At 41.7% G+C, this 26,330-nt stretch overlaps 2 protein-coding genes across 2 annotated transcripts in view; one reads left to right on the top strand and one right to left on the bottom strand.

Annotated features, from left to right (window-relative positions):
* The window catches only part of CCDC152 (coiled-coil domain containing 152), a 33,481-nt gene extending 17,973 nt beyond the window's left edge, over positions 1-15,508 (top strand). The window contains exons 5-8 of the mRNA XM_036280113.1: positions 2,349-2,451; positions 5,151-5,278; positions 7,091-7,174; positions 15,382-15,508. Of these exons, the coding sequence (XP_036136006.1) occupies positions 2,349-2,451; positions 5,151-5,278; positions 7,091-7,174; positions 15,382-15,504 (438 nt within the window). The 3' untranslated portion in view covers positions 15,505-15,508. The remainder of the gene's footprint in view (positions 1-2,348; positions 2,452-5,150; positions 5,279-7,090; positions 7,175-15,381) is intronic.
* Positions 15,509-15,620: 112 nt separating this feature from the next.
* On the bottom strand, positions 15,621-26,056 carry LOC118642688 (selenoprotein P). Its single transcript, XM_036280593.1, has 5 exons — positions 25,865-26,056; positions 22,737-22,952; positions 21,538-21,750; positions 20,029-20,146; positions 15,621-17,129 (listed from the first exon to the last, which is right to left on the bottom strand). Exons 2-5 carry the CDS (start codon positions 22,937-22,939, stop codon positions 16,473-16,475), a joined length of 1,191 nt encoding a protein of 396 aa, XP_036136486.1. The 5' UTR covers positions 22,940-22,952; positions 25,865-26,056; the 3' UTR covers positions 15,621-16,472.
* Positions 26,057-26,330: the final 274 nt, after the last annotated feature.

Here is a 26,330-nt window from a genome sequence, read left to right as displayed (position 1 = left end):
AGTAATATATTACAATTTTATTGTGCCATGTAAATGAAGGGAGCAATGAATCACCAATTAATTATCTCCCAGGGGCCACCATACCCTCTGTTACTTTTTCTTTTTTCCTATAAAAACAGCATAGTGATAGCAGCTACAGAACCCACAGCACAGTGACTAGAACATGAAAGGTGCTCAGTAAATGCCAGTTCCCACACCTCTGCCCTTCGGGAGGTTTGTCACACTAACTATTCTCATCTCCCAAGAGCCAGAATGTCAAACTCTGACCTAAGATTTCCAAAATTCTAGTTGGATCTGTATCAAACTTAGAACTTCAGTTTGAAGGACCATCTCTAAATTCAGTCTGGGTCCTCACTTGAGCGCCTCTGAAGAAATACAGTCCAGTTGTAAGAGCCTGCAGGGCTCCTGGGCATCGCTCAGGTGTAAGGACCAGCATCTGCTGTGCTCCTAGAAGATGCAGCCTTTCCCCACCAGTTCTGAGACAACTTAAGTATCTTCGAAATGTATCCCACCATTTTTTCCCTTTCCTTATCCTTTTCCTGTATACTTTCCTGTCCTGTCCATATCTTGCCTTTAAAACTCAACCATAGATGGTGAAGTCAAAGTGCAACTGGGGCAGAGAGAAGGGCCAGAAGTATTTGCCTCTTTCCTCTTCTAAAATGTCAATCCATAGAATACTATAGGGATTTTCAGAGGGGTGCAAATTAATGAGAAAACACCACAACTCAAGATTCTGAACTTCTAAATTAGCTACTGTCCAAAGCAAACTAAAGATTACCTCAATCCAAGGAGAATTTTCTAGTACAAAACCTCCAGGCATGTCCAAAACATGAAATATTACTACCCAGAAACAAACTCTGGAGGTACTTGGTTGCCATTTTATGGGACTGGGAGAGGTTTTATAAATTGTAGACAGAGAATCTTTAAGTATATATACATATATACATACATATGTATGTGTGTGTGTATATAGAGATGATAGATAGATAGATAGATAGATAGATAGATAGATAGATAGATAGATGATAGATAGATAGATAGATAGATGATAGATAGATAGATCTCCATAGGCTATTCCTTGGCATTTAAGGTTCCCACAGGGCAACCAAGAATAACTTGTTGGGACTTGGTCCCCTTAGAGAATGGAAGGGCTGGCCCAGCTAAAGTGGGGGAGAAGAATCCAGTGCGATGCAGTCCCAGCCTAGACATTCGGATAGTCTCCATGCCTGGAGGTTAGGGTGAAAATACTGGGTCTCAGGAATTAACTGAAGCATTCCACTTTAGCAGTGGCATCTTTAAGCGGCAAAGTCAATGGGGAATGAACAGATACATAGATTCATCTCTTGTCTCTCAGAGCAGTAATCGCTTAGTGCCACTCAGTTGTTACCCATCTAGGAATCTAGATGCATGCATATGAAGAATGGCAGTTTATGAGAGTAACCCCAAATTCACCTGCAAAGCTTTAATCAAAGTCAATGGTCGGATAGGTTTGACCATTCCTGCAAGCTGTCTGGCAGGTAAGTATCACAGCATAAATCTAGACTATATCCCTTTGAACTCATGTAACTGGACAAGTGTACCGCTATGTTTAATTATAGCCATCTTAACCAGGATATCTGGACTTTTTTACCTCTAATAGCACTGAATATCTATTAAAGTTGTGTACCCTCTCTGAGAAAAGTGTTCAACAGCACATACACACACATGTATGTGTATGATTTTACATACAATTTCAGGGAGTTAATGGATCCTCGAAAGCCCATTTACTGGATCTAAGCTCAGAACCCTTCCACGGCCTTCTCATTGCCCCCTCTCCATATCAGCATATAAGTCACCTCTCTACTTCAACAACCTAAGAAGCAAATCTCAGGCCCATCCTTTTCTAGCCTCCCTCATAAGGCTAATCCTTACGATGGCAATGCTTAACCTCCTTCTGGGAATTAGGGGTGTTTGCATGATTTTCAGAAACAGAAGTTTAGCTCGGATTCAAATGGATTCATCCTACTTTAGGGTAAGCTGGCTGGCTTTTGAACAGCTTTGGCTTTTGATGAACATATTTTAATGCTGTCATGGCATTTATTTATACAATTGAACAAAATGTAAGCATCTATAATAGGCTAAACATTAGTCATGAGTATTCAGAAAACAAAAATAAAAAGACATTGTCTCTAGATGGTCTTTATCTCCTTGGACCAGATATTGGTCCTTCTCAAAGCTGATCATTCAAACAATGAACAATATGATTACATATAAAAAATTAATATAACATTTTAAAATTTCACCTTTTCAATTAATCAAAAGTAGTGCACACTTATTTAAATTGAATGAATGTATATTTTAATCATTAGGAATATAAGAATAATATTGCCAAAATTATGAATGAAATGAAAATCAAAGAAGAAGGACATAAGATAGAAATAAGAAAACTTTGTCAGGATATGCAGAATAAAAGTAAGTTCTTATTTTTTTACCTACTGAATTCTAAGATTTCATAAAACAGTTCAAATACATATATAAACTTTTTCAGTAACAGCCAGTATTCTTGAATGAACATTGCCTTGATGTATTTTAATTTAGGTTTTGTGCCTAAATCATGTGATATAAATTACAACATGTCTAAATTGGATTCTTGATGTTTGCACTTAATATTATTCATTATGAAACAATGTCTTTGTAAAATGTATAATTCATAGCTTTCATATTTATATACTTAGCATATTGAATATAATTTCACTGATGAAATTTTCTTCCCTCAGTAAAGGAGATCTCATTAACTTATGTTGAGAGTTAACTAGTTTCATAAGGGTATTTAAAATCTTTCTTTATGAGACCATATTTGTGCACATCATATGCAAAAATCAACATGCAATGAATGACTGGTCTAAACGTTAACCTCCGTCTATAAAACTGAACAGGGTGCATACAAGATAATCTTTGCGACTCTGAGTTAGGCACAACTTATTGGAAAGAAACAAAAAGCACAAATAATAAAGAAAAATCAGTCCAGCTGGTGTGGCTCAAGGGTTGAGCGCCGATCCATGTACCAAGAGGTCACCAGTTCAATCCCCGGTCAAGGCACATGCCCAGGTTATGGGCCCAATCCCCAGTGAGGGGCATGCCAATCGATGTTCTCTCATCAAAATTTCCATCTCCCTCTCCCTTCCTCTCTCGCTCAAACCAATAAAAAAAAAAACAAAAGTGTTGATGAGGATGTGGAGCGACTGGAACTCTGACACCTTACTGGTGGGACTCTAACATTACACAGCCACTTTAGAAAAAGTTTTGCCTGGCCAGTGTGGCTCACTGGTTGAATGTTAACCCATGCACCCAAGAGGTCACTGGTTCAATTCCTAGTCAGGGCACATGCCCAGGTTGTGGACCCAATTCCCAGTGGGGAGCATGCAGGAGGTGGCCAATTGATGTTCTCTTTCATCTATGTTTCTATCTCTCTCTCTCTTCTCCCTTACTCTCTCTCTAAAATCAATAAAGGAAAAATATTTTTTAAAAAGAAATCATTTTGCTATTTCTTCTGTTCTCCAAGAAACAGATCATTAGAAGATCCCTATATGTTTGTAAATTTTTTCTGAATAACCTGTGGATCAAAGTTGAAATCCTAAAGGATTTTTAACTGAAACAGAAAATTTGAGTTGTTCTATCTCTATTAAAGAAATTAAATCCAGCCCTGGCCAGTTTGGCTCAGCAGTTGAAGTGTCAGCCTGCGGACCAGAGTGTCCCGGGTTCAGTTTTTGATAGGGGCACATACCAAAAAAAAAAAAGAAAGAAATTAAATCTATAATAAATATGTTCTCCCCAGAGAAAACTCCAGGCTCAGATGGCTTTCCCAGTGAATTACTACCAAACATTCCAGGAAAACTAGTGCCAGTCTTAACATGAACTCTCTCAGAAGATTAACAAACAAAAGAGGAAAATTTTTCCAGTTGATTTCATAAGGCCAACATAATCTTGATGACAAAAGCTCTCGGGGGAATTATGATAAAGGAGGTCACACAGCTCTAACATAGTGTCTGTAGATGGACCCGTTTCATGTTTTAATCACGACTTCTTCAACAGTGCTGCCTCCAGGCACATAATGGGTACAGACTGGGGCCAGATGAAGTCCATTTCTCCAAGTTTTAGGTAGCTAAATATATTCTTCTGGATTTGCCTCAGCCCAGGCTAAGATGAGGCCTTAGTACTGGGCCCTGCTCCTAAACCTGAGTATGGGTTAGTTTGATTGGTGAAGACAGGGAAAAGGGCCTCAAGACAACAAGAAAATAAAAGCTTATACACAGAGAGGGGGAGACATGGGACATACTAGGGAACAGTAGTCCATTTCCTACCTTTTCTTGGCACTACACAGAAAGGTTCAGCAAGAAAAAGGCCGAAAACTGTGAGTAGTCTGGATTCTTTGACCTCTTGAGTTGTCCAGCTGAGGAAGTGGGAAGTGACTGAAGGTTTCTGAGAGTGATGGCCATGCTTTAGGAGGAGTAGCCTCGCAGCCGCGCTTAGGGGGCAGACTGGTGGCAGAGGGTCTAGACACAGGGTCCAACTGGGGAAAAGAAGGCCTGAAACTAAATAGGTAGTAGATTAGCTGTGGATGGAGCTTACAGGGGGCCTTGCAAACTAATTGACTCTCCTTTCTTCCTAAAACCAATCCTTGAGGCTCCGATCTTGCCTAGACGTGTTATTTATAGAAATATGAAAATTGAGAGAAGAGAAAATTTAATGAAGCATAAAAACATGGAGTGAACATCAGAGAGGCCCAGTTATATGGAAGGGAAGACGGCAGGTGCTTGATGTTACTCTAGTGTCACCCAGGAATCTGGGGACCTCTGACGCTAGGAACCCAGGCTCTGTATCCCTCTTTAACCACTAGATGGCCTACTTATTCTCTAGGCCACTGATATTGAAGAGTGAACATTAGTTTATTTGTTTAAAAGCATTCAATTGGTGACTTTTGTATTTCAAGCATTTTTTAAGGGTTTGTCAAAAAAATCTGAAAGGTATGATGCACATAAGCAGTTTCTAAAATACTGTATGTTTTTATTAATAAAATCTTTCTTGTGAATCAGATAAAATATTAAAGAACTATAAGCTTATAAGATTTTTGAAATGTTAAGGTGAATTAATTTTGTTTTTGTTTTATTCAGTTGAATTAAATGAAGAAAAGAAAAAAGAGCTGATAGAGAAAATGGAGGTGGAAATTTCAGAGTTAAATACAAAATTACGAATTCAAGAGAAGGAAAAACAAAATGAAATAATCAAACTACAGCTAGAAGTAAATATTTAAGACTGCTAAGTTTGAGGATGAGTCTTAGTGTAGATCATACTCTGGGTATTTTTCATCACAGTGAGATAAATTCAGGAGTAGAAACACCTCTGTGTGAGGGCTTTGCACACTTATTCTCCATATGTGTAGTGCTCACACCCCTACAACCAATGCTCAGACCCCCACAACCAATGCTTAGATCCCCCCACAACCAATGGTTAGACCCCCACAGCCAATGCCCAAACCCCCACCACGGTCAGCTACACTGCCATTCAGCACTTGGCCTGAAGGTGGCGATCTTCAGTCATTCAAAAGGTCCTGGTTTCCAGAGAAAGAATTGTTTCCTCTGAGGGGAGTCCGGTAACTCAGGGACTACTTGTGTTTTACAGCTGAGCCCACGCAGGCTTCGTATGGCCACCATCCAGCAGTGGGGAGAGTGTTTCTATCCCTTAACGTTACTCTCTCCTCAGCAGAATTGTGGGACCCTGGTGAGCCAACTAGAAATACCTTTCTCTTTCCTTGGGATAAAGAGACAAATGTCCCCTAATAAATGTGTAGAATATCATAGGGGCAGACAAATCACATTTTTTTAAATTAAAGGGACTTCAAATAGGCCATCTCAAAGGCAGAGGTTCCAGTTCTTGACTGGAAAGCCTTTTCAGTAGGTTGTTTAGCCACATGTCAAAAAAAGAGATTGGTATTTGACAATATATTCATTCCTTAATTTTTTTCTAGAGTTTACCAATCAACCTTCCCGTCATATTGTATCACATTCTTCCAGCCTGACTCCCGCTTGCCCTTATGTCGTCATAATTCACCATAGTTAAGATAACTTACTTTTCATGTTCCAGCTAGCTTGGTATTTCTGGGGTTCTTGGTGAGCTACAGTGTTGAAAAGTGTATAATCATTGAGCAAAGGGGGCTATGTTGAGTTTAGAGGCTCTCCGTGGCTGCCACTGCCTTCAGGCCAAACACACGCACCCTCCACAGAAAGGGCTGGGTGGGCAGCTGCAGTGCAGAGACCATGTTTCAGGACCTACCAACGTCCAGTCCCTTGTTGGGACGTGCGTTTCATTTGCTGTCCAGGCCGTTAGCTCAAGTCTGCCGTGGGGCTGACATACAGAACTTTCTGCTATTTATTTTCATTGTCACAATCCACTGCTCTCCCGAAACAAGAACACAGTTCAGGGAGTTTATTCTCAGTCCCAGGGAGGCTACCCTGAACTCAACCTGAAGGGAAGAATTTTAATGGAAGGTTTTGCCAAAAATATGACCTGTAAGAATGGCCTTACGAGAATTTTTGTAAACCTGATTCAGTTTAACGTCAAGCTAGCAAGAGTTCAAACTGAATCAACAAAAGCATATCCAAATTCCAGTATTTAGACTCCAAGTCTGTGCAGAAGGGTATATAAGTTTTTCTCTCATGACTGTTAATTACACTACATTTTCTTTACAAAAGCACACTCAGAGCAATATGAAAATATCTCTTTTTAAGTTAACTAGATTCTTAACCCTGCATGATAGAAACACCTGATGTCCTGGGAAAAAGATGATGCTAACCCACCCAGAATCTCTAAGATAGTGTCAGTGCTGGGTACTTTCATGACGCTCCCCAGGTAATCTTACCATGCAGCCAGGGCTAATCTTCTCCGGGTGTTCTTTGCTCTTAACGAACGACTTTTCCATCTTCTGTTGTACAGAGAATATGCTTAATTACAGATTAAATGTCAAAAGATATCATGAACTATATATTTATGGAGACAATTGTTTCTAATTGTTTAATTACTGTTCTCAATAACTTTCTTTTTAAACTTGATTCAGTTTGATGCCAAACTAGCAAGAGTTCAAACTAAATCAAAATCGTATCCGGATTCTACTGTTTTACCACAGAGTATCTACAGAAGGGTATGTAAGTTTTTCTTCCATGTTGGTTGCTTAAGAAAATAAAAATTTTAGTGTGTTTTCTTCCATAAAAATTATCTAATATTTACTAGCAATAAACTTAATAATTTTTCTTAAAATATATCACACAACCAGAAAGATACTAGATTTTATATAATCTTTAAAGGTTACTTTAAGTTTAAACCAGTAAATCTTAGTAGTTAATTAAAATACTAGAAAAGTCATTTGACTCTTTGGATCACCTAAGGAATTCCATAATGTATTTTTGGTTTTTTTATCCTCACCCAAGGACAATTTTCCATTTTTTGTTCAAATAGAGTAGGAGGAGAGAGAAGAAGAGAGAGAGAGAGAGAAATATCGACATGAAAGGGACACATTGAGTGGCTGCCTCTCACATGGCCCTCCTGCACTGCCTGACCCAACCAGGGCCGGGGACAAACTGCAACCGAGGTACATGCCCTTAGCGGGAACTAAACCCAGGTCTCTCTGGACAGCAGGCAGATACTCTACAGCTGAGCCAAGCCGTCCAGGGCCCATAACGTATTTTGAATTAACGTTGACTTCCTCCTGCAGCTGTTTAGGCACATGGTAGATTTTCTTTTGTTCAACTCTTTTTTTAATTTATGCTTTACCCTTCAAGCTCTATAGGGAGAAAGGGACAAACTAAAACAAATAGTGCTAATGAGTGTTTTTGCATCCTTATACCAGTTTTACCCCAATAAGTCCCACACAAATAAAATTCTACTTTATATTTTTTAAAATATTTATTTATTTATTTTAATTAATTTATTAATTTTTGTTACAGATGTTTCTCCCACTGACTTCCCCCTTCCTCACCCTCCCTGCCCTGTCCCCAGCTTTGTTGTCCATGTCCATCGTTCATGCATACCTGCATATAAGTTCTGCTTATCTCTCCCCCACCACCCCCTCTCCTGGGGATTGTCAGTCTGTACCCCACTTCCACGTCTCTGGGACTACCCCATTACTCAGACTATTATGTTCATTATATTCCACAAATAAGTGAGATCATATGATACTTGTCTTTCTCTGTTTGGCTTGTTTCGCTTAGGATAATACTTTCCAGTCCCCTCCATGTCATCTCAAAGGATAAGAGATCTTTCTTTCTTACAGCTGCATAGTACTCCATTGTGTATATGTACCACAGCTTTTTTTAATCTATTCGTCTACTGATGGACGTTTGGGCTGTTTCCAGATCTTAGCTATTGTAAATAGTGCTGCTACAAACATGGGGGTACATATATTCTTTCTGATTGGTGTTTCAGGCTTCTTAGACTATATTCCTAGAAGTGGGATCACTGGGTCAAATGGCAGTTGAATTTGTAAATTTTTGAAGTAACACCACATTGTTTTCTACAGTGGCTGCACCAGTCTGCATTCCTACCAGCAGTATACTAGAGTCCCCTTTTCTCCACACCCTCACCAACACTTGTTTGATGATTTGTTGATGGCGGCCAATCTGACAGGTGTGAGGTTATACTTCATTGTTGTTTTAATTTGCATCTCTCTGATGATTAGTGATGTTGAGCATTTCTTCATATGTCTCTTGGCCATTTGTATGTCCTGTTTGGAGAGGTGTCTATTCAGTTCCTCTGCCCATTTTTTAATTGGGTTCTTTGTCTTCCTTTTGTTGAGTTGTATGAGCATTCTGTATATTTTGGAAATTAACCCCTTATCTGATGCATCAGTAGCAATTATGGTCTTCCATACAGTGGGTTCCCTTTCCATTTTGATGGTTGTTTCTTTTGCTGTGCAGAAGCTTTTGAGGTTGATGTTGTCCCATGTGTTCATTTTCTCCTTTGTTTCTGTTGCCTTAGGTGATGTATCAGTGAAAATTCTGTTGCATATGATGTCTGAAATTTTGTTGCCTACAGTTTCTTCTAGGATTTTTATGGATTTATGAGTCACATATAAGTCTTTTATCCATTTTGAGTTTATTCTTGTGTATGGTGTAAGTTGATGGTCTAGTTTCATTTTTTTTGCATGTTGCTGTCCAATTTTCCCAACACCACTTATTAAAGAGGCTGTCTTTACTCCACTGTATGCTCTTGCCACCTTTGTCAAATATTAATAGAGCATATTGTCTTGGGTCCATTTCTGGGTTCTCAGTTCTGTTCCACTGGTCTATCTGCCTGTTCTTGTGCCAGTACCAGGCTGTTTTGATTATAATGACTTTGTAGTATAACCTGAAATCTGGAATTGTGATCCCACCTACTTTGTCCTTCTTTTTCAAGATTGCTGTAGCTATTCGAGGTCTTTTTTGGTTCCATATGAACTTTTGAAGTATTTGTTCTAGTTCTGTGAAGTATGTCGTTGGTATTTTGATGGAGATTGCATTGAACCTATAGATTGCTTTGGGTAGTATGAACATTTTAATGATGGTAATTCTTTCCATCCATGAACAAGGTATGTGCTTCCACTTTTTTATATCTTCCTCTATTTCTTTTTTCAATGACCTGTAGTTTTCTGCAAATAGGTCCTTTACTTCCTTGGTTAAGTTTATTCCTAGGTATTTTAATTTTTTTTGCCATGATGGTAAATGGGATTGTTTTTTCAGTTTCTCTTTCTGTGAGTTCATCATTGGTGTATAGGAATGCCATCGATTTCTTGACGTTAATTTTGTATCCTGCTACTTTGCCAAATGCATTTATTAAGTCTACTAAATTTTTGATGGAGTCTTTGGGGTTTTCTACATATAGTATCATGTCATCTGCAAATAATGAAAGTTTCACTTCCTCCTTTCCCGTTTGGATCCCTTTTATTTTTTTCTTCCTGTCTGATTGCTGTGGCTAAGACTTCCAGTACTATGTTAAATAAGAGTGGTGAAAGTGGGCATCTTTGTCTTGTTCCTGTTCTTAAGGGAAATGCTTTTAGTTTTTGCCCATATGAGTATGATGTTGGCTGTAGGTCTTTCATATACAATCTTTATTATGTTGAGATATGATCCCTCTATTCCCAGATTGCTGAGCATTTTTATCAGAAATGGATGCTGGATTTTGTCGAATGCTTTTTCAGCGTCTATTGATATGATCATATGATTTGTATCTTTCATTTTGTTTATGTGGTGTAGCACATTTATTGATTTGTGAATATTGTGCCTTGCATCCCTGGGATGAATCCCACTTGGTCATGGTGAATAATTTTTTTGATGTATTGCTGGATTTGAATTGCTAGTATTTTGTTCAGGATTTTGGCATCTTTGTTCATCAGGGATATTGGCCTGTAGTTTTCTTTCTGTGTAGTGTCTTTATCTGGTTTTGGAATTAGAATTATGCTGGCCTCATAAAACAAGTTTGGAAGTCTTCCTTCTTGAATTTTTTGAAATAGTTTGAGAAGAATGGGTATTAGTTCTTCTTTGAATGTTCGGTAAAATCCCCCCATGAAGCCGTCCGGGCCTGGGCTTTTGTTTGCTGGGAGAGTCTTGATTACATCTTCAATTTTTTTTGTTGTTATTGGTCTGTTCAAGTTTTCTGTCTCTTCCCAGTTCAGATTTAGGAAACTATGTATTTCTAGAAATTTGTCCATTTCACTTAGATTGTCGAATTTGTTGCCATATAATTGTTCATAATATTCGTTAACAATTCTTTGTATTTCTGTGGTGTCAGCTATTATTTCTCCTCTTTCATTTCTGATTTTGTGTACTTGGGTTCTCTCTCTTTATTTCTTGGTGAGTCTAGCTAAGGGTCCATCAATCTTGTGTGTCTTTTCAAAGAACCAGCTCTTTGTTTCATTGATCATTTGGATTGTTATTTTGGTCTTCATGTCATTTATTTCTGCTCTGATCTTTACTATTTCCTTCCTTCTACTTGCTCTGGGGTTTTCTTTCTGTTTGCTTTCTAGTTCTTTAAGTTGTGAGATTAGATAGTGTATTAGAAATTTTTCTTGCTTCTTGAGGTAGGCCTATAGTGCTATGAACTTCCCTCTCAGAACTGCTTTTGCTGCATCACATAGATTTTGTGCTGATGTGTGTTCATTTTCTTTGTTTTCCAGGAACATGTTTGGTTTTTGTTTTTTTTTATCCTCACCCGAGGACATTTTTCCATTTTTGTACAGACAGAGTGGGAGGGAGAGAGAGGAACAGAGAGAGAGGGAAACATCGATGTGAAAGGGACACATCGAGTGGCTGCCACCCGCACGACCAGCCAGGGCCGGGGACAAACTGCAACCGAGGTACGTGCCCTTAGCGGGAACCGAACCCGGGTCTCTCCGGACCGCAGGCGGACGCTCTAACCGCTGAGCCAAACAGGCCAGGGCTGTTTTCCAGGAACTTTTTAATTTCTTCCTTGTTCTCCATGGTAACCCATTCATTGTTCAATAACATGCTATTTAGCCTCCATGTTTTTAAATGTCTTTGCATGTTCTTGTTGCAATTGATTTCTAGTTTCATGCCATTGTGATCTGAGAAGATGCTTGATATGATTTTAGTCTTCTTGAACTTTTAGAGACTTAGTTTGTATCCTAACATGTGGTCTATCTTTGAGAATGTCCCATGTGCACTTGAGAAGAATGTGAATTCTGCAGTTTTGGGATGTAATTCTCTGTAGATATCTATTAAATCCGTTTGGTCTACCACTTCATTTAGAGTCTGTGTTTCCTTGTTAATTTTTTGTCTAGAAGATCTATCCAGTGATGTCCGCGGGGTGTTGAAGTCCCCTGCTATGATTGTATTGCTGTTAATTTCTCTTTTGAAGTCCTCCAGAAGATTTTCAATATATGTCAGTGCTCCTATATTGGGTGCATGTATGTTTACCAAAGTTATATCTTCCTTTTGGATAGGTCCTTTCTATATTATGTAGTGGCCTTCTTTGTCTCTAGTTATGGCCTTCATTTTGAAATCTACTTTGTCAGATAGGAATATTGCTACCCCAGCTTTTTTTGCTTTCCGTTTCCTTGAAAGATTTTTTTCCATCCCTTTATTTTCAACCTATGTGACTCTTTTGTTGTGAAGTGGGTCTCTTGTAAACAACATATATGTGAGTCATGCTTTCTTATCCAGTCAACTACTCTGTGTCTTTTTATCACAGCATTCAAACCATTCACATTTGAGGTGATAATTGATATGTACTTATTTATTGCCATTTTTGTTTAGTGTGGTTATATTTCTCTTTCACTAATTACAGCAGTCCTTTTAGCATATCTTTCCAGTGCTGGTTTGGTGTTAATATATTCCCTTAGTCTTTTTTTGTCTGGAAAGCTCTTTATTTGACCTTCTATTTTGAATGATAGCCTTGCTGGGTAGAGTAGTCTTGGATTCAGATCCTTGTTTTTCATGACCTTGAGTACTTCATGCCATTCCCTTCTGGCCTGTAGTGTTTCTGTTGAGAAGTCAGCTGAGAGCCCTATGGGGTTTCCTTTGTAGGTAACCTGTTGCTTCTCTCTTGCTGACTTTAGGATTCTCTCTTTGTCTTTAATTTTTGGCATTTTAATTACTATGTGTCTTTGTGTGGGCCTGTTTGGGTTCTTCTTACTTGGGGCTCTCTGTGCTTCTTGAACTTGAATGCCGCCTTCCTTCACCAAGTTAGGAAAGTTTTCTTCAAATACATTCTCTAACTCTTGCCCATTTTCTTCCTCTTCGGGGACTCCTATGATGCGAATGTTATTACATTTCCAGTTGTCTCACAGTCCTCTTGAGCTATCTTCCTGTTTTTTAATTGTTTTTTTCCTTTTGGTTTTCTGATTGGTTGATTTTTTCTACCGTGTCTTCTAATTCACTGATCTGGTTCTCAGCTTCCTCTACTCTGCTGGTTAGTCCTTTTTTTTATCCTCACCCGAGGACATTTTTCCATTTTTTGTTCAGATAGAGTGGGAGGGAGAGAGAGGAACAGAGAGAGAGAGAGAGAGAAACATCGACGTGAAAGGGACACATTGAGTGGCCGCCACCCACACGACCAACCAGGGCCGGGGACAAACTGCAACCGAGGCACATGCCCTCAGCGGGAACCGAACCCGGGTCCCTCTGGACCGCAGGCCACGCTCTCACCGCTGAGCCAAACCGGCCAGGGCTGGTTAGTCCTTTCAATGTGTGTTTTTTCTTTATCCTCACCTGAGGACATTTTCCCATTTTTTGTTAAGATAGAGCAGGATTGGGGGAGAGAGAGAGAGAGAGAGAGAGAGAGGTAAAAGGGACACATCAAGTGGCCACCACCCGCATGACCCAACCAGGGCCAGGGACAAACTGCAACCGAGGTACATGCCCTTAGCGGGAACCACACCTGGTTCTCCCTGGACTATAGGCCAATGCTCCAGCTGCTGAGCCAAACCAGCCAGGGCCCAATGTGTTCTTAATTTCTGCTATGTCATTTTTCATTTCCACTTGGTTGGTTTTCAATGTTTCTATATCTTTACTCATGGTGCTGATGTCCTTACTCATGCTGTTGAGCTTTCTCAAGATCATGGCTCTGAACTCTACCTCTGATAATTTGCTTAACTGCATTTAATTTATCTCATCTTCCATAGAGTTCTCTTGTTCTTTCATTTGGGATTTGTTGCTCTGTTTCACCATTTTAGCTATCTCAGTGGGTTTTGGAGCCTGCCAAATTTTCCCTGTGGGTGTTGGTGTTCTGCTGTTTGTGGTTCCCTCTACTGGGTTTGGAGGAGCCTGGGTGGACCCACATTAAACACCACTGTCAAGTCTTACTTTCCTGGGTAGATTTGCAAGCTCGGGAAAGGTCCAGTTATTCTCTAGCTTTTTCCTGGAGGCTAGTAGTCTCAGCTACTCAGTGCCTTGCAATGTAGCCCTGGTGTTCTGCATAAGAGGATTTCCAGAGGGTGGGATAGATGCTGGTTGTTAATGAGCCTCAATTTGCATTTCTTTGCCTCACCTGGGAAAGGCTGAATCTCCAAGGGGGGGGAGGGGCTGCTGCTTTTTCCCACAGCTCTGGGAAGGAGCACACTGGCCACTGTCCTTTGTGGCCGCAACTCAGCAAAAACTCTGAGTGCCCTCCAAATCCCGGGTGTCCCCACAGAGTTCCACCCCAGTCTGCCCTCCCTCTGTGGTAGCCCCCAGGTGAGTGGCTGTGGCTGTTTTAGTGCTCTGTCCTGGCTCTCTGCACTGTGGAATGGGCTTGGTCTTTATTCTCCAAGGGCTGAGCTCCCAGCCCGCCATGCTCTCATACCTCTGCAGATCCTACCAGTGTCCCTGGTTATATGATCCTATCCTGCTGCTTTTCTGTTGCTTTTTTTCCGAGAATTTGCCTTTATTTTAGTTGTAATTCCCATTTGGTCCTGGGAAATCGTCTGTGTAGCTTCCATTCACTCCGCCTCCATTTTCACATCCTCTACACCTATCTTATGCACGACTGGGTGGCACAGGCCTCTCTGGTGCCCCCTGTACCCTGCAGGTCCCGCGAGCTGGCAGCTGGATCACACCAGCCCCTCTCGGGCTCTGGCTTCCCACTGCTCTTGTGAGCTGCTGGACCACACAGGCTTCTGTGGAGCCCCAGGTCCCGCCGCTGGGGGCTGGGGAGTGCTGCTGCCCCGTGGGGCTCAACTCCTGCTCAGCTTTTGCTGTAGATTTTGGGGATGGGTCTCTGCTGCTGGTCTGTGCTCCTGTTGCCTGGGGATGGATGTCTGCTCCCCAGCCTCTGTTGCTGGGGGTATGTCTTCACTCTGATCAGGCTGCTACTCTGGGGGATGGTGCTGGGCTCTGGGCTGTCCCCAGCTTCCGCGACCGGCACCTTGGGAGCTCCGCTACTGTGCACTGGTCTGTGTTGACACAGAGTGTCCACTGGTCCAATGGTGCCAGGTGTGCTGGTGGGCTCAGGTTGCTGGGCCCCAGCCGCTCCCACTGCCTCCTCCCAGGGAAGACCTGGGGTCTTCCAAAATGGCGAGACCTCCCCGTAGTGTAGGACAAAGTGCCCTGAAGGGCTGCTCACCACGGTAGCCGGCTGCTCCGTCCACAGCACAGGGACCTTCTGCTCTGCGGCTCTGCACTGCTCGGGTTTGGTCGTCCACCTTCACGTCCACTCACACTCTCTCACACACTCGCACACTCTCTCACACACTCACCCTCCCTCCGATCCTGCCTGCTGCCATATTCTAAAATAACCCCCAAATTCTACTTTTTAAAATAAAGTTTTTTAAATACCTACTTCTACTTAAACTAGAAGTTTTGTTTTTGTTGTTGTTTTGTTGTACCCTTTGCTTAATTTTATTTCTGGATTGCAATAACAAAACTTTTCTGCTTCATTTAGAAACTTCAACATCTTCAAGAAGAAAAAAACAAGGAGATTGCAATTCTTCGTGACACCATTCGCGATTTAGAGCAACGCCTCTCTGTTGGCAAAGATCCTCATCTAAAACGAAGACGTTTTTAAGCATAGCAGTAAATTCATTTGTGGCTATTTAATTTCTTTAAAAGCAGTCGAAAAATTCACTTCTGTTCTCAATACAACATACTGCCTAAATAATAACAATGAAAGAGACAGCTTTGAACTTTTAAAATTGAGTTTATTGAAATAAATCCATCCTTTGGCCAACTGTGTATTGAATTCTTGCTTAATAGTATTAACCATAAAGGAGTTCAGGTTTATAGGACTTAGTTTACCTATTGAACCATCATTGACTATGGAAATACGTTCTAAGCAATCAAGAGATAGACAGCTTTTTTTAAATGTTCCCCTTTTATCTTTCTAGACAGGCATTCTCGAGTTTTAAAGAGTTTGATACAACAACAGGTAAAGAAAACAATAGATAAAAGGTTCTTTCACAGGCAATCGTAAAGTCAAGCTTTGAGTCTTAGATATAAACAAGTATAAATGAATATTTTAAATGTAGTCATAGCAAAATACTCAGATGTTAAGTATTTCTGGATCTTAAAAGACAGAATTCACATCTTCCTTTAAGGGTTTAATCAGTTAGTAAGTTAAAAAAGACAAAGATAATATTGTTTTGAGAATTAAGAAAAATGGAAAATATGTCTTTGTTGTTCTTCCTCCATTCTAAATTGCTGACTATCCAACAGAAACCCCTAGGTCATAGTTTACGTTCCTGTTCTCATTAACGCAAGTAGAACACTGGAGGAAGGAGAAGAAAGACAGATGAACCAAGTGCTGCAATCACCTTTCAGTTGCCCTTTAATAAAAAATAAAAAAATATTTTTTGAATGGTTTGGGTCAAAATTTTCTTTGGGATAAATCTTAAAATTTGGAAACCAATATAGATTATTTTTATGTTTGCACAAATCCAATTCCTAATTTGTAATCATCCTGAATTAGGTGGCTTGTGAAAATGCTAAGTGAAATTGCATCTCTACTGACTTGGGAGTATATCCTATTTTAAATATTTAGTTTGAAGGTCATTTTCACCTTTCTGCCTTATTTTTTCAGCTTCAGTTGGTGCTGGCTTCCGTGGGCTTGGGCTGTGGACCTTCCTGTCAGGCAGCTGGAAGCAAACGTCACTGTCAAGACTCGGTGACATTCTCCTCTGCCCAAAGTCCCTGTCAGCTACATAGAGAGGGGAGGGTTTCTTGGCACTGTCAGGTGATTGCAGACCCTGTTTTTGCAAATATCAGATGTCGACAATGTCAGCATCAGCTATTAGGAGCTACCTCTGGATCTGTGGGCAACTTTCAGAGTAACTGATTTATGCACCTCTTTCCTCAGAGTTTCTTTTGTGAAGAAGAGAGTGGTAGAGTTTCACTTCCTGGCACATCTCAGTGCACTGGGTGACCCTGTCTCTGGGGGCCCGCGAGCTTATGATGGGTGTGAAGGGTTGGAGGCGGGGCGAGCTCAGACGAGGTTGGTGCTGCCGGTTGCTGGTTCTCTGAAAGCCGGCTGTTCCCGGGGTGCTGATGCCCATGTGTGTGGTGATGGTGACGGTGACGGTGATGGTGATGGTGATGGTGATGGTAATGGTGATGATGCAGTGACTCGGGAGCCTCTGTTTCTTTTCTCATGGTAGCCAAAGACACATTTCTACAGAAGTCTTCATCTTTCAGAGTCTGAAACAAATTTATCAGTCACTTATCTACACATTTATAGAACATTTATAGCGGGAACACATGAAGAATAATCTGTAAAGCTAACATATATGAAATTCCAACTAGTTCATTAGGATGGAACCGGCTTTGTGGTTCTAGCATCATACTAATGAGAAAGGAATCTAATGTTAATCTTAACACCCAGACTTCATTAAAGTTTGGTTCCCACCTATATCTAATTATAAAGTGCCGTTTGTGCAAAGTTTGCAAGTAAAGAATCCTCAAGTATCTTACAAATGAATTAACATTAACGTTTTGAAAATAGATAAAATAGAGAGTAATAAAATTAAAGTTCAGCAGTTCACGTCAGCTTTATACTCGTTAAATCAACAACAGAATTAAAATTGTTCTTTTCTTATCAAGAGCATTTTCTAAGTTTTCAAGAACTTTGAAGAAGAATGTGAGAGATACACAAGGCTTAAGAAGAAAGTCTAACCACTGTATTCGTGTCGGCAGAAGCAAAACTAAGTAAACTGGTTGAAAGAAGTTAAATCGAAGGCAGTCAAGTCCACCAAATATCAAATCCTTCCATCAGTTGCCCTACATGGAACTTTTACACCCGTGTCAATGGTGCCTCAAATCTAATATTCTATTCTAAGGCAAACCAGTTTCTACCCGATCATTCAAAAATGCCAAGAACTACTCAAGATCAGTAGCTTTTTTACCTCAGCTCACACCAGGAAACGTTTTGAACTTCACCAAAGCTTTGCTCCTGTGCCCTCACCATGGGGCTGGCAGCTGAGGAGGGCGAATCGGTGCCCACTTCCCACTGAGCACAACAGTTCACTCTGCGTTATCTAGCTCTTCGATTCGCTGGAAGTCTGTATCGTTTGTGTGCCCACAGCCATAGGCTCGAAGCTCATAGACATCACAGTGAAATATGGGACCTCAACCTAAGTTACAAAATCAACTGAGAGACTGAAGGCCTACTGAGTGGTCTGGTCTGATGTTTTAAAGGTTTTGAACAGTTATAAATTCCACTGGATTTTAGCACGTGACTACTAAGTGGTACGGTTTTTTTGTTGTTGTTGGTTTTTCTGAATTACTGTTGAGAAGTTAATAGTATTTACTTAAAAACTTAAACACAATTTGATAAATGTTTAAAATATATTGTGTAATGTTCTGAATGTTCACATGAGTAAACAAATACAAACAACTATAGTAGTACTCTAATTAGGCTCCAGAAGCCAATCACCATATTTCATGGATTCTATAATGTATTTTTTTACATTTTAATATCTTTCGAACCAGACTGTATCCTGGTGTGTATCCTGTGTCCTACCTGAACTGGCAGCATTTTTTAATAGTACATAAAATTACATGTCATAAAATTGACCCTCCCATCTTAGATATGATGAAGTAGAAAAACTCCAATTTGATTTGGTATATCAGATTCATATGCTGTGTTATTCCTTTTTACAGATGATTTGTAAAGTTTGAGCATGTTGTAAGTGTTTCTGCCTTGCCCTGGCTGGTTTGGCTCAGCGGTGTGTCAGCCCGTGGACCTAAGGGTTGTGGGTTTGATTCCTTGTCAAGGGCATGTACCTGGGTTGCAGATTCAATCTCTGGCCCCAATCACGGTCGTGAGGGAGGCAACCAATCAATATGTCTTTCTCACATCAATGTTCCTCTTTCTATCTCTCTTTCTCTCCCTCCCCCCCTCCCTTTCACTCTACCTAAGAATCAGTAGAAAAATATCCTCTGGTGAGGATTAACAAAAAAACATTTTTTTTAAAGAATGCTTCTGCCTTTGTTTCAATATAACTAGGTAAAATTATAACCCTCAGTATTTTCAAACATGCCAAATGATGAAATAATCCCAGAATATGAGGAATCAATATAGCTAGCATTTAAGCAGTTCGTATACATTAGACATTGGGTTAATCATTTATTTGCATTATATCAGTCTTCCCATCTTTAAAAGCAGAAAATAAGCCTTATTAGATTATTATGAAGATTAACATGTGACAAATGATGTAAACTAGAGTAATTAACCTGTTGTGCCCCTTAGCAACTAAATTAATTAAATGGTGCATTTAAATCTGAGATGACTTTTTAGAGCTGGGGAAAATCTGAAGGAAGTACAGCTTACAAATAAAATTCAGAATTGTTTTTAAACCTGAGTTTAAAGTTTGCCAATTTGCCCTATCAAGCACAAACATTGTTTGGAGTTATTTCCCTTCCAATACGAGAATGGGGTTGGAGATGGGAGTCTAATTGATACAAATTAAAATCCCTTCAGTATCTTTTTTATAAACAATATTTAACAACAATACTTCTTATTACAAGGAAGAAATATCCTCATGCTTGTTAGGAAAGAAATCTCAGTAACAAGTAGAACACGTATCCCGTTTCGATGTAAACGTGGTCATCCAGCTGCAGGTGGGGTAGACCGCGTGAGGGCTTCTGGGAAGAGCTGCCCGCCCTGTGTCCTTGATACACTGGGTGGTTCTCTGGCCCAGGCTCCAGTTGAGCTGATGCTATGGTCAGCTCTGCTATGACTGTGCTCTTGTGTGAACCGTGCTGAGCATATTACACTAGTGTGACTTTATGTGGGCTTTCTGTGAGCACTTTGCTCTCGCAACATCCCTTGGCAGTAGCTGAAATATGTGATCCATGTTGTTTTTTTATTTTCTAAAACACTTCCAGATAAAAGCAGCTACATGGATCTTGAAAAGATGTTTTGAAGTATATGTTACATGACAGGAAGTGTGTGTAATTATAAAAATTACTGTTGTGGTTTATTTTTAGTACATCAACAGAAACACTGATTAGTTCATTGGTCATGAAACATTAACTTCTTTAGATAACTCTTAAAAGATTTCCTCTTTTCTCCCAGTAAAAATAATTGAGCAAATACCGTGAGAGAGCAGTTTCCACATTTCTCTTCACAGTAAGCGATCTTAATGGCCTCCTCCACATACGAGAAGCTCAGGATGGAGAAAGGCATGCCGAGGTGATGTACAAGGCGGCCACATCTGCAAAGAAGGACAGAGACGACGTCACTTCAGTGTTCTCTGGGCACGGCTGGGAGAGCGCGGGCAGGGGCAGTGGTCTCAGAACCAAGTCACAGCCATGCTCGGGAATGAGCTCCCTGCCACTGCAGGCCAGGTCTCGGCAAGACTACAGCGCGTCTACTGCCAGCCTCTGGAAAAGTCAGAGATACATCGCTGTAAAGAACATCCACGCCGCGGTACAGTCACTGTGACTTGGTCAAATACAATTTCCTAATTGCCCTGAAAATTCCACCAATGCCCAAACCACTGACGTCATAAATTAAGCAAATCACATGAGATGTTCATGACCACCGAGGCAGCACAAAGTCCACACAACAGGTCACCACATGACAAAAATCCCAGAGTCTTGGTCGTAGCCCATTTACAAATAAATCTGGTACGACAGACATTTCAGCACATGGAGGTAACAGAGTGACAGCGCTGGGCACTCCCAGAGTGGTAGGGTTCAAATGTCCTTCTTGCCCACATTTACCCAGCATATACGACTTTATGTGAATGTCAAAGGTTTAGACTTTGCAGTTGACTAAATTAGAACTTTGCGGTCCTAAAAGAATGCCATGTAATATTAAAAATATTTACAGTAAGACCAATAAGGTCTTAGGCCTAGGCTGAGCCTGGCTCACCATCTCTGAAGAACCGAAAGAAAACAGAGCACCCACTAGGAATGTTAATAATATCAAATAATATATGCATTTAGGTTTCCTGAAAATACAAGTGTTTTATTTGTTCATGGACTCACAAGCAAATTCATGCTGGTGATCCCGACATAATTAACCCAGTTTATAGTTCAGAAATTCAGGTATGTAGCTTTAAAATGATTAATTAGATTAGAGAGAAGCAAGTGGTCTGCAAAGTGTGGTTATTTTTTATTTTTGGTGTTTTCTTTATTTTTGTTGTTGACACTATTACAGATCCCCATTCCCTACCCCTTTGCCCACCTCCAGCCAGCCCCTGCCCCCCTTCCCGCGGGCCATGACTACACGGTGGTCTGTGTCTAAATGTTCTTCAGCTAATCCCTTTACCTTCTTTCATCCAGTACCCCCAAAGTGTGGCTATTCACCTGCAAAATTCTCAGTTTAAAATCGTATGTGATGTAAAAGTCAACCCTTGTTTGTGTTTAACCAGAACACCAATTTACAGGGGGAAAACATATAGTCAGTCCTACTGGAATGCTGAATTCTTTATGTAAAACTCATTTCAAAAATATTAAAACCAAACATTTTAATGGGCTGACTTTGAAACTAAGATCTGGTAATACAGTACAAGCAGGTGTCTTATCTTAAATCACTCTCTATTAAGTGCAAAGCAGGTATTTGTCAACTTCTGGCGTGGGCGTGCATGTGTGTACACACCTGTCATATATGAGGAAGTCATCTTTGTTCCCATTTAAGAGAGTCCAGACGTCTGTTTGGTTTTCTTCTTGTTGATAAACAGGAATATGCTCTGAAACCTCATTTTTAAGATACATATAGTTTAATCGAGAAGCGAGCCCTTGATGATTAACAACAACATAGGAGATGTTAGAAAAACCTTCTTTCTCCAGTTTTACTCGCAGGTCTTCCAATCTAAAATATTTGGAAAAAATACCAAAAAAAGAAAGCATAATCTCATTGAATTGTATTAGTAACTTCTCTCTTTCTCTTCTGTTTTCTACACGAAACTCTCTTACTACATTTTATTTACTCACACCGCTTCTTTATATTGTTGTAAAGGACTAAAATTTTCATTTTTTAAATGATTTATTAAGCACTTGTGCGCAGTTAAAACCGTATGCTAAATGCTTGCATGCGTTCATTTCATTCTCAGATTAATCCCATGAAGTGCATATTTTTAATTCATCTTACAGAGAATTCTGCTCAGTAAATATCTGGCAAGTAACCCAATTTTTTTGTAAATATGATTTTATTGATTTTTTTTTTTTTTAGAGAGAGATATAAAGATCGATGTGAGAAACATTGATCTGCTGCCTCCTGCACGCCCCCTACTGGCGATCAAGCCCACAACCAGGGCATGTGCCCTGATGTGGACTCGAACCCGGACCTCTCAGTCCATGGAACGATGCTCAATCCACTGAACCACCCAGCTGGGCCCAACAAATGTTTGTACACATATTTGTTATATACATTTAACAAATCTATATAAATATATATGTTTGTTAAATGACCCAAGACCTCTGTGGCCAGTGTTCCTCCTACTGTGACAAAGTCTTCATCTTTGCTGGCAACATTGAAATAACTAACGCATTTGCAGGAGTACATTTTAGGCCATTTTCAATACACAAGTAATACATACTTAATAGGACAGTATAACATATAGGTCCACAAAAAGAAGAAAAAATGTACATAGTCCCAGGAAAACCACTGCAAACATTTTGTTGTATCTCTTCCTAGTCTGTTTCCTTCTAGCATGTTCTATGCAAGGGTGGATAGTTTTTCCAAAAATATGATTTCATAAATATATCTTTTCTGTTTTTGTTTTGTTTTCTGTATGTGCATGCATGCGTTTCATAGCGTCTCCCCAAAGGCCCTAGGCCACAGCAAGGCTGTCTTACCTAGAAGCCTGCACAATGCAAAAGGATCAGCTGGCTTGAAGAAGAGCTATCACGGTCACCGACCCACTGGAATTCAGCATTGGGTCGTGATCCCCTATGCTCCAGGCTGGAGGTCGCTTGCAAAAGGAGCTTTGCCCCTGGCTCTCTGTTCCTCCCCAGGGGAGGAGACAGAGAGCCAGGGCAAACCCCAGGCTTCTCCACATCGCTGGGGTTGTCCTGTAAAAGAGAAAAAGCATTCCGTCATCTTCTTTTTTTCTTTTTTTTTGGGGGGGGGGGGTACGTGCCCATAGTGGGAACCGAACCCGGGACTCTCTGGTCCGCAGGCCAATGCTCCAACCACTGAGCCAAATCGGCCAGGGCCATTCTGTCATCTTCACAGATGGTTTTAGTCATAAGTGGGAATTCTGTAAATCCAGCAGATATAATTCTCTTTCCTATAATATCTAGCTGTGGATTCTGCCTCCATGTTGTTGGGCTCATTATGTTGGACCTCCATGCACCAACTTCTTCAAAGGTGGAAAGATCAGCCAGAGGCAAGGTAGTTGTCAAAGCTCCTCTGAACTGTCCGGCTCTGCAAGATACTTCCGTGAGCACTGTAGGGAGGTCTGCCTGAACAGGGGCCGACACTTCTCCAGGAGATGCTACTTAGAAACAGCCTGAGACTCTGGCCACCATAACTAAGCAACATTCTGCAAACACGGTTTAACTTTTGAGATACACAAGTTCTGATCGCTTCTTTCCACCTTTGAACAATTTGGGAAAGGAACGGGCAAGTCGGGGATTCTGCATGGAAATAAGAAGAGCCCGCACGGAAAGAGAACCCAGGAAAAAAGCTGGCAGGAAGGGCAGCCCACCGACAGGAAGGTGGCTCAGCTCTCAGCTCTTCAGGTTCAAACAGGCACACTCTTGGGTAAAAGATGCCTGCTCTGTAAGAAAGAGATCCCTTACCCTTTGAGACGACATGGAGGGACCTGGAGAGCATTATGCTCAGCGAAATAAGCCAGTCAGAAAGACAAGTATAACATTATCTTATTTATGGAATATAATGAACAAAATAAGGTGATGAACAAAATAGACCCAGAGACACAGAAGTAGAGTTCAGACTGACAAACCTGGGGGGGGGGGGGGGAGATAAACCAGAGAATGTATTTGCATATATGTGTAACTCATGGACATAGACCATAGACGACAATGCTGTGAGGGGTGGTGGGCGGGATCGAGAGGAAGGTGTCAATGGGGTAAAAAGGAGAAACATCTGTAACAAAAATTAATTAATTAATAAAATGAAAAAGATGCCTGCTCTTGGTAGGAAAGTTAAATATCTGGCCAGAAATAGTCCCAAAACTAGGGCTAGCTCTCTCAACGGACAGCTACAGATCAATGGGTGACTTGGAGAGAGGTGGTGAGGAAAGGCACGGATTCACGGTATTTTCTCAATTATCCTTGGTATAGCTACCACTGATTGAGCATTTATTACACTACATGCAGGGGGTGCTAAGCCATTTTTAATATCATGTCAATTAATCCCAACCATTACGTGAACATGTACCCCCTTGCAGTTGAGGAAACTATGGCTGAGGTTAGGCACCTGGCCCCAGTCCACCCCAGCAGCAAGTCCCCAGGGAGGCTGGATTCAAACCAGTGCTGCTGACTTCCAACACGACCTCTCGGCTGCTGTCATGTAGCAGTAGTTTCAGGTCGGTTACCTGTAACAACTACAGCCAGGACTTTCTGTTCGCTTGTTTATGCCTCACCATGGCAGAGAGAACGTTAAAATCATTCAGGCTGTTTGGTCTGGTATTGGAATGGCTAAGTTTATCCCTTTTCTAGACTGTCAATTCAGTGACTACACAGCCTTCAGCATAACTTCAGCACTTGGAACGCTCACTTTGCCATGCAGCATAACGTTCCAAATGGCTGGGTAATGACTTTTGATTTAAAAAAACGGACTCAAGCCATCGGCAAAGGGTAGTGAATTAGAGTTCACACTTTAAGATTTTCCTCTGTTATTATAACCGACAGGCTGTTCAACTGTGTTTATTTAAGATCATTTTTTTTACATAATAGACTTTTGACTATAATTACAGCTGTCAGACAGCTACATAGAAGTAAAGAAGATAAATAACAAACTTGGATTTACTGGTAGCTGATCCAACAACAACTAGAAAGTATTTACAAATTCACTCATCTCACCACTTTTTAATCACAAAGCTGAGGTTTGTTGGCCACATACAAACCTATATTTGTTTAAAAGTCCCCTTTAAAAGGCAGGGTACGCCGAATTTCTCCATCCTCCTCCCCTGAACTTCAGATGGGCGCCGAGGGTCCTCCTCACTGGCCCGCAAGCACCCACTGCGCACCGAGACCGCAAAGCTCTGCCCCTTAGTCCCAGAGCACCGACTTTGAACCGGGTTGTACCTCTTCCAGGGGTGACCATTTCTGCACAGCGTGCCAAACCTGCTGTCCCCCGACTCTGCCCCTGAAACTACTCACAATATCCCCAGACATGTCTACATCACTGCAGAATGGCCATCTTTCATCTCTGAGTCCTCACGCTGCGTGTCAGTGGGAAGTATTAAGCTTGCACAAGCAGTGTTGCATGAGCAGTATTGCCTGGACACCACCACAGCTTTCTGCAGGGTCAGTGTCCAGTTTCTCCCGACTCCCCCGCTCCCGATTCGAGCTCAGCTGCGCAGAAGGGCAGAGCCACCCGCCCGTGGACGTGTCCACCCGCCTGTGGATGTGCCCTGTGGATGTGTCCGCCGCCTGTGGATGTGCCCGCCGCCTGGGGACGTGCCCACCCGCCTGGGGACGTGCCCGCCGCCTGGGGACGTGCCCACCCGCCTGGGGACGTGCCCGCCGCCTGGGGACGTGCCCACCGCCTGGGGACGTGCCCGCCCGCCTGGGGACATGCCCGCTGTCTGGGGACGTGCCCGCTGCCGCGCTGCCCCCACTACGCCCCGTGGCACAGGGCTGCGCTCTTTCCTCAGTACCACTTTTATTTTCTTTACCCACCTCTTCTAAAATCTATTCCGAAAGGAAAGAAACGCGTTATCAGCCTCAAAACCACCCTATTTAATCAAACGCTTGGGAGAATCAAGTGTTGGGAAAGCAAAGCCCCTACTTACAGAAACAAGCCCCGGGCCGGGCGCCTCCTCTGCGCGCGGGGCCGAGGCCGCCCGGGTATTTCTAGCCCCGCTGCTTGCCTCGCCCCCGGGCTCGCGGCCAAAGTGCGGCGCCCGCCCTGCCGTGACCCGGTGCGGAGCGGACCCTGACCCCTCCGCCGTCGGCCCGCAACACCGGAGCGGGTCCTGCCCGGCGCAGGCGGGGGCAACGTTCCGGCGGTGACGGGCTGAGTCCTTGTCCCGTGCAGTCCCCCGTCTGCGCTCAGTGGTAGAGTCGGCGGGGGAGGGCGGGGGAAAGGGCGGCCCAGGCACGTTGTTTTCCGAATGGTAATGGGGACATGCATTTGCTGAGCCAGCAAGTTGAGCTGCAGCTTTTGTTTTTTAAAGAAAAAAATAACCTTTTTTTTTCCCCCTTTTGCTTTGTGGTGGCCACGCCCAACCCCAACTGTGTGCACTCGGTCGGAAGAGT

This window comes from Molossus molossus, unplaced genomic scaffold (assembly GCF_014108415.1).
Source record: "Molossus molossus isolate mMolMol1 unplaced genomic scaffold, mMolMol1.p scaffold_m16_p_3, whole genome shotgun sequence".
Lineage (NCBI taxonomy): Eukaryota > Metazoa > Chordata > Mammalia > Chiroptera > Molossidae > Molossus > Molossus molossus.
This window is presented reverse-complemented; position numbering and strand designations above follow the sequence as displayed.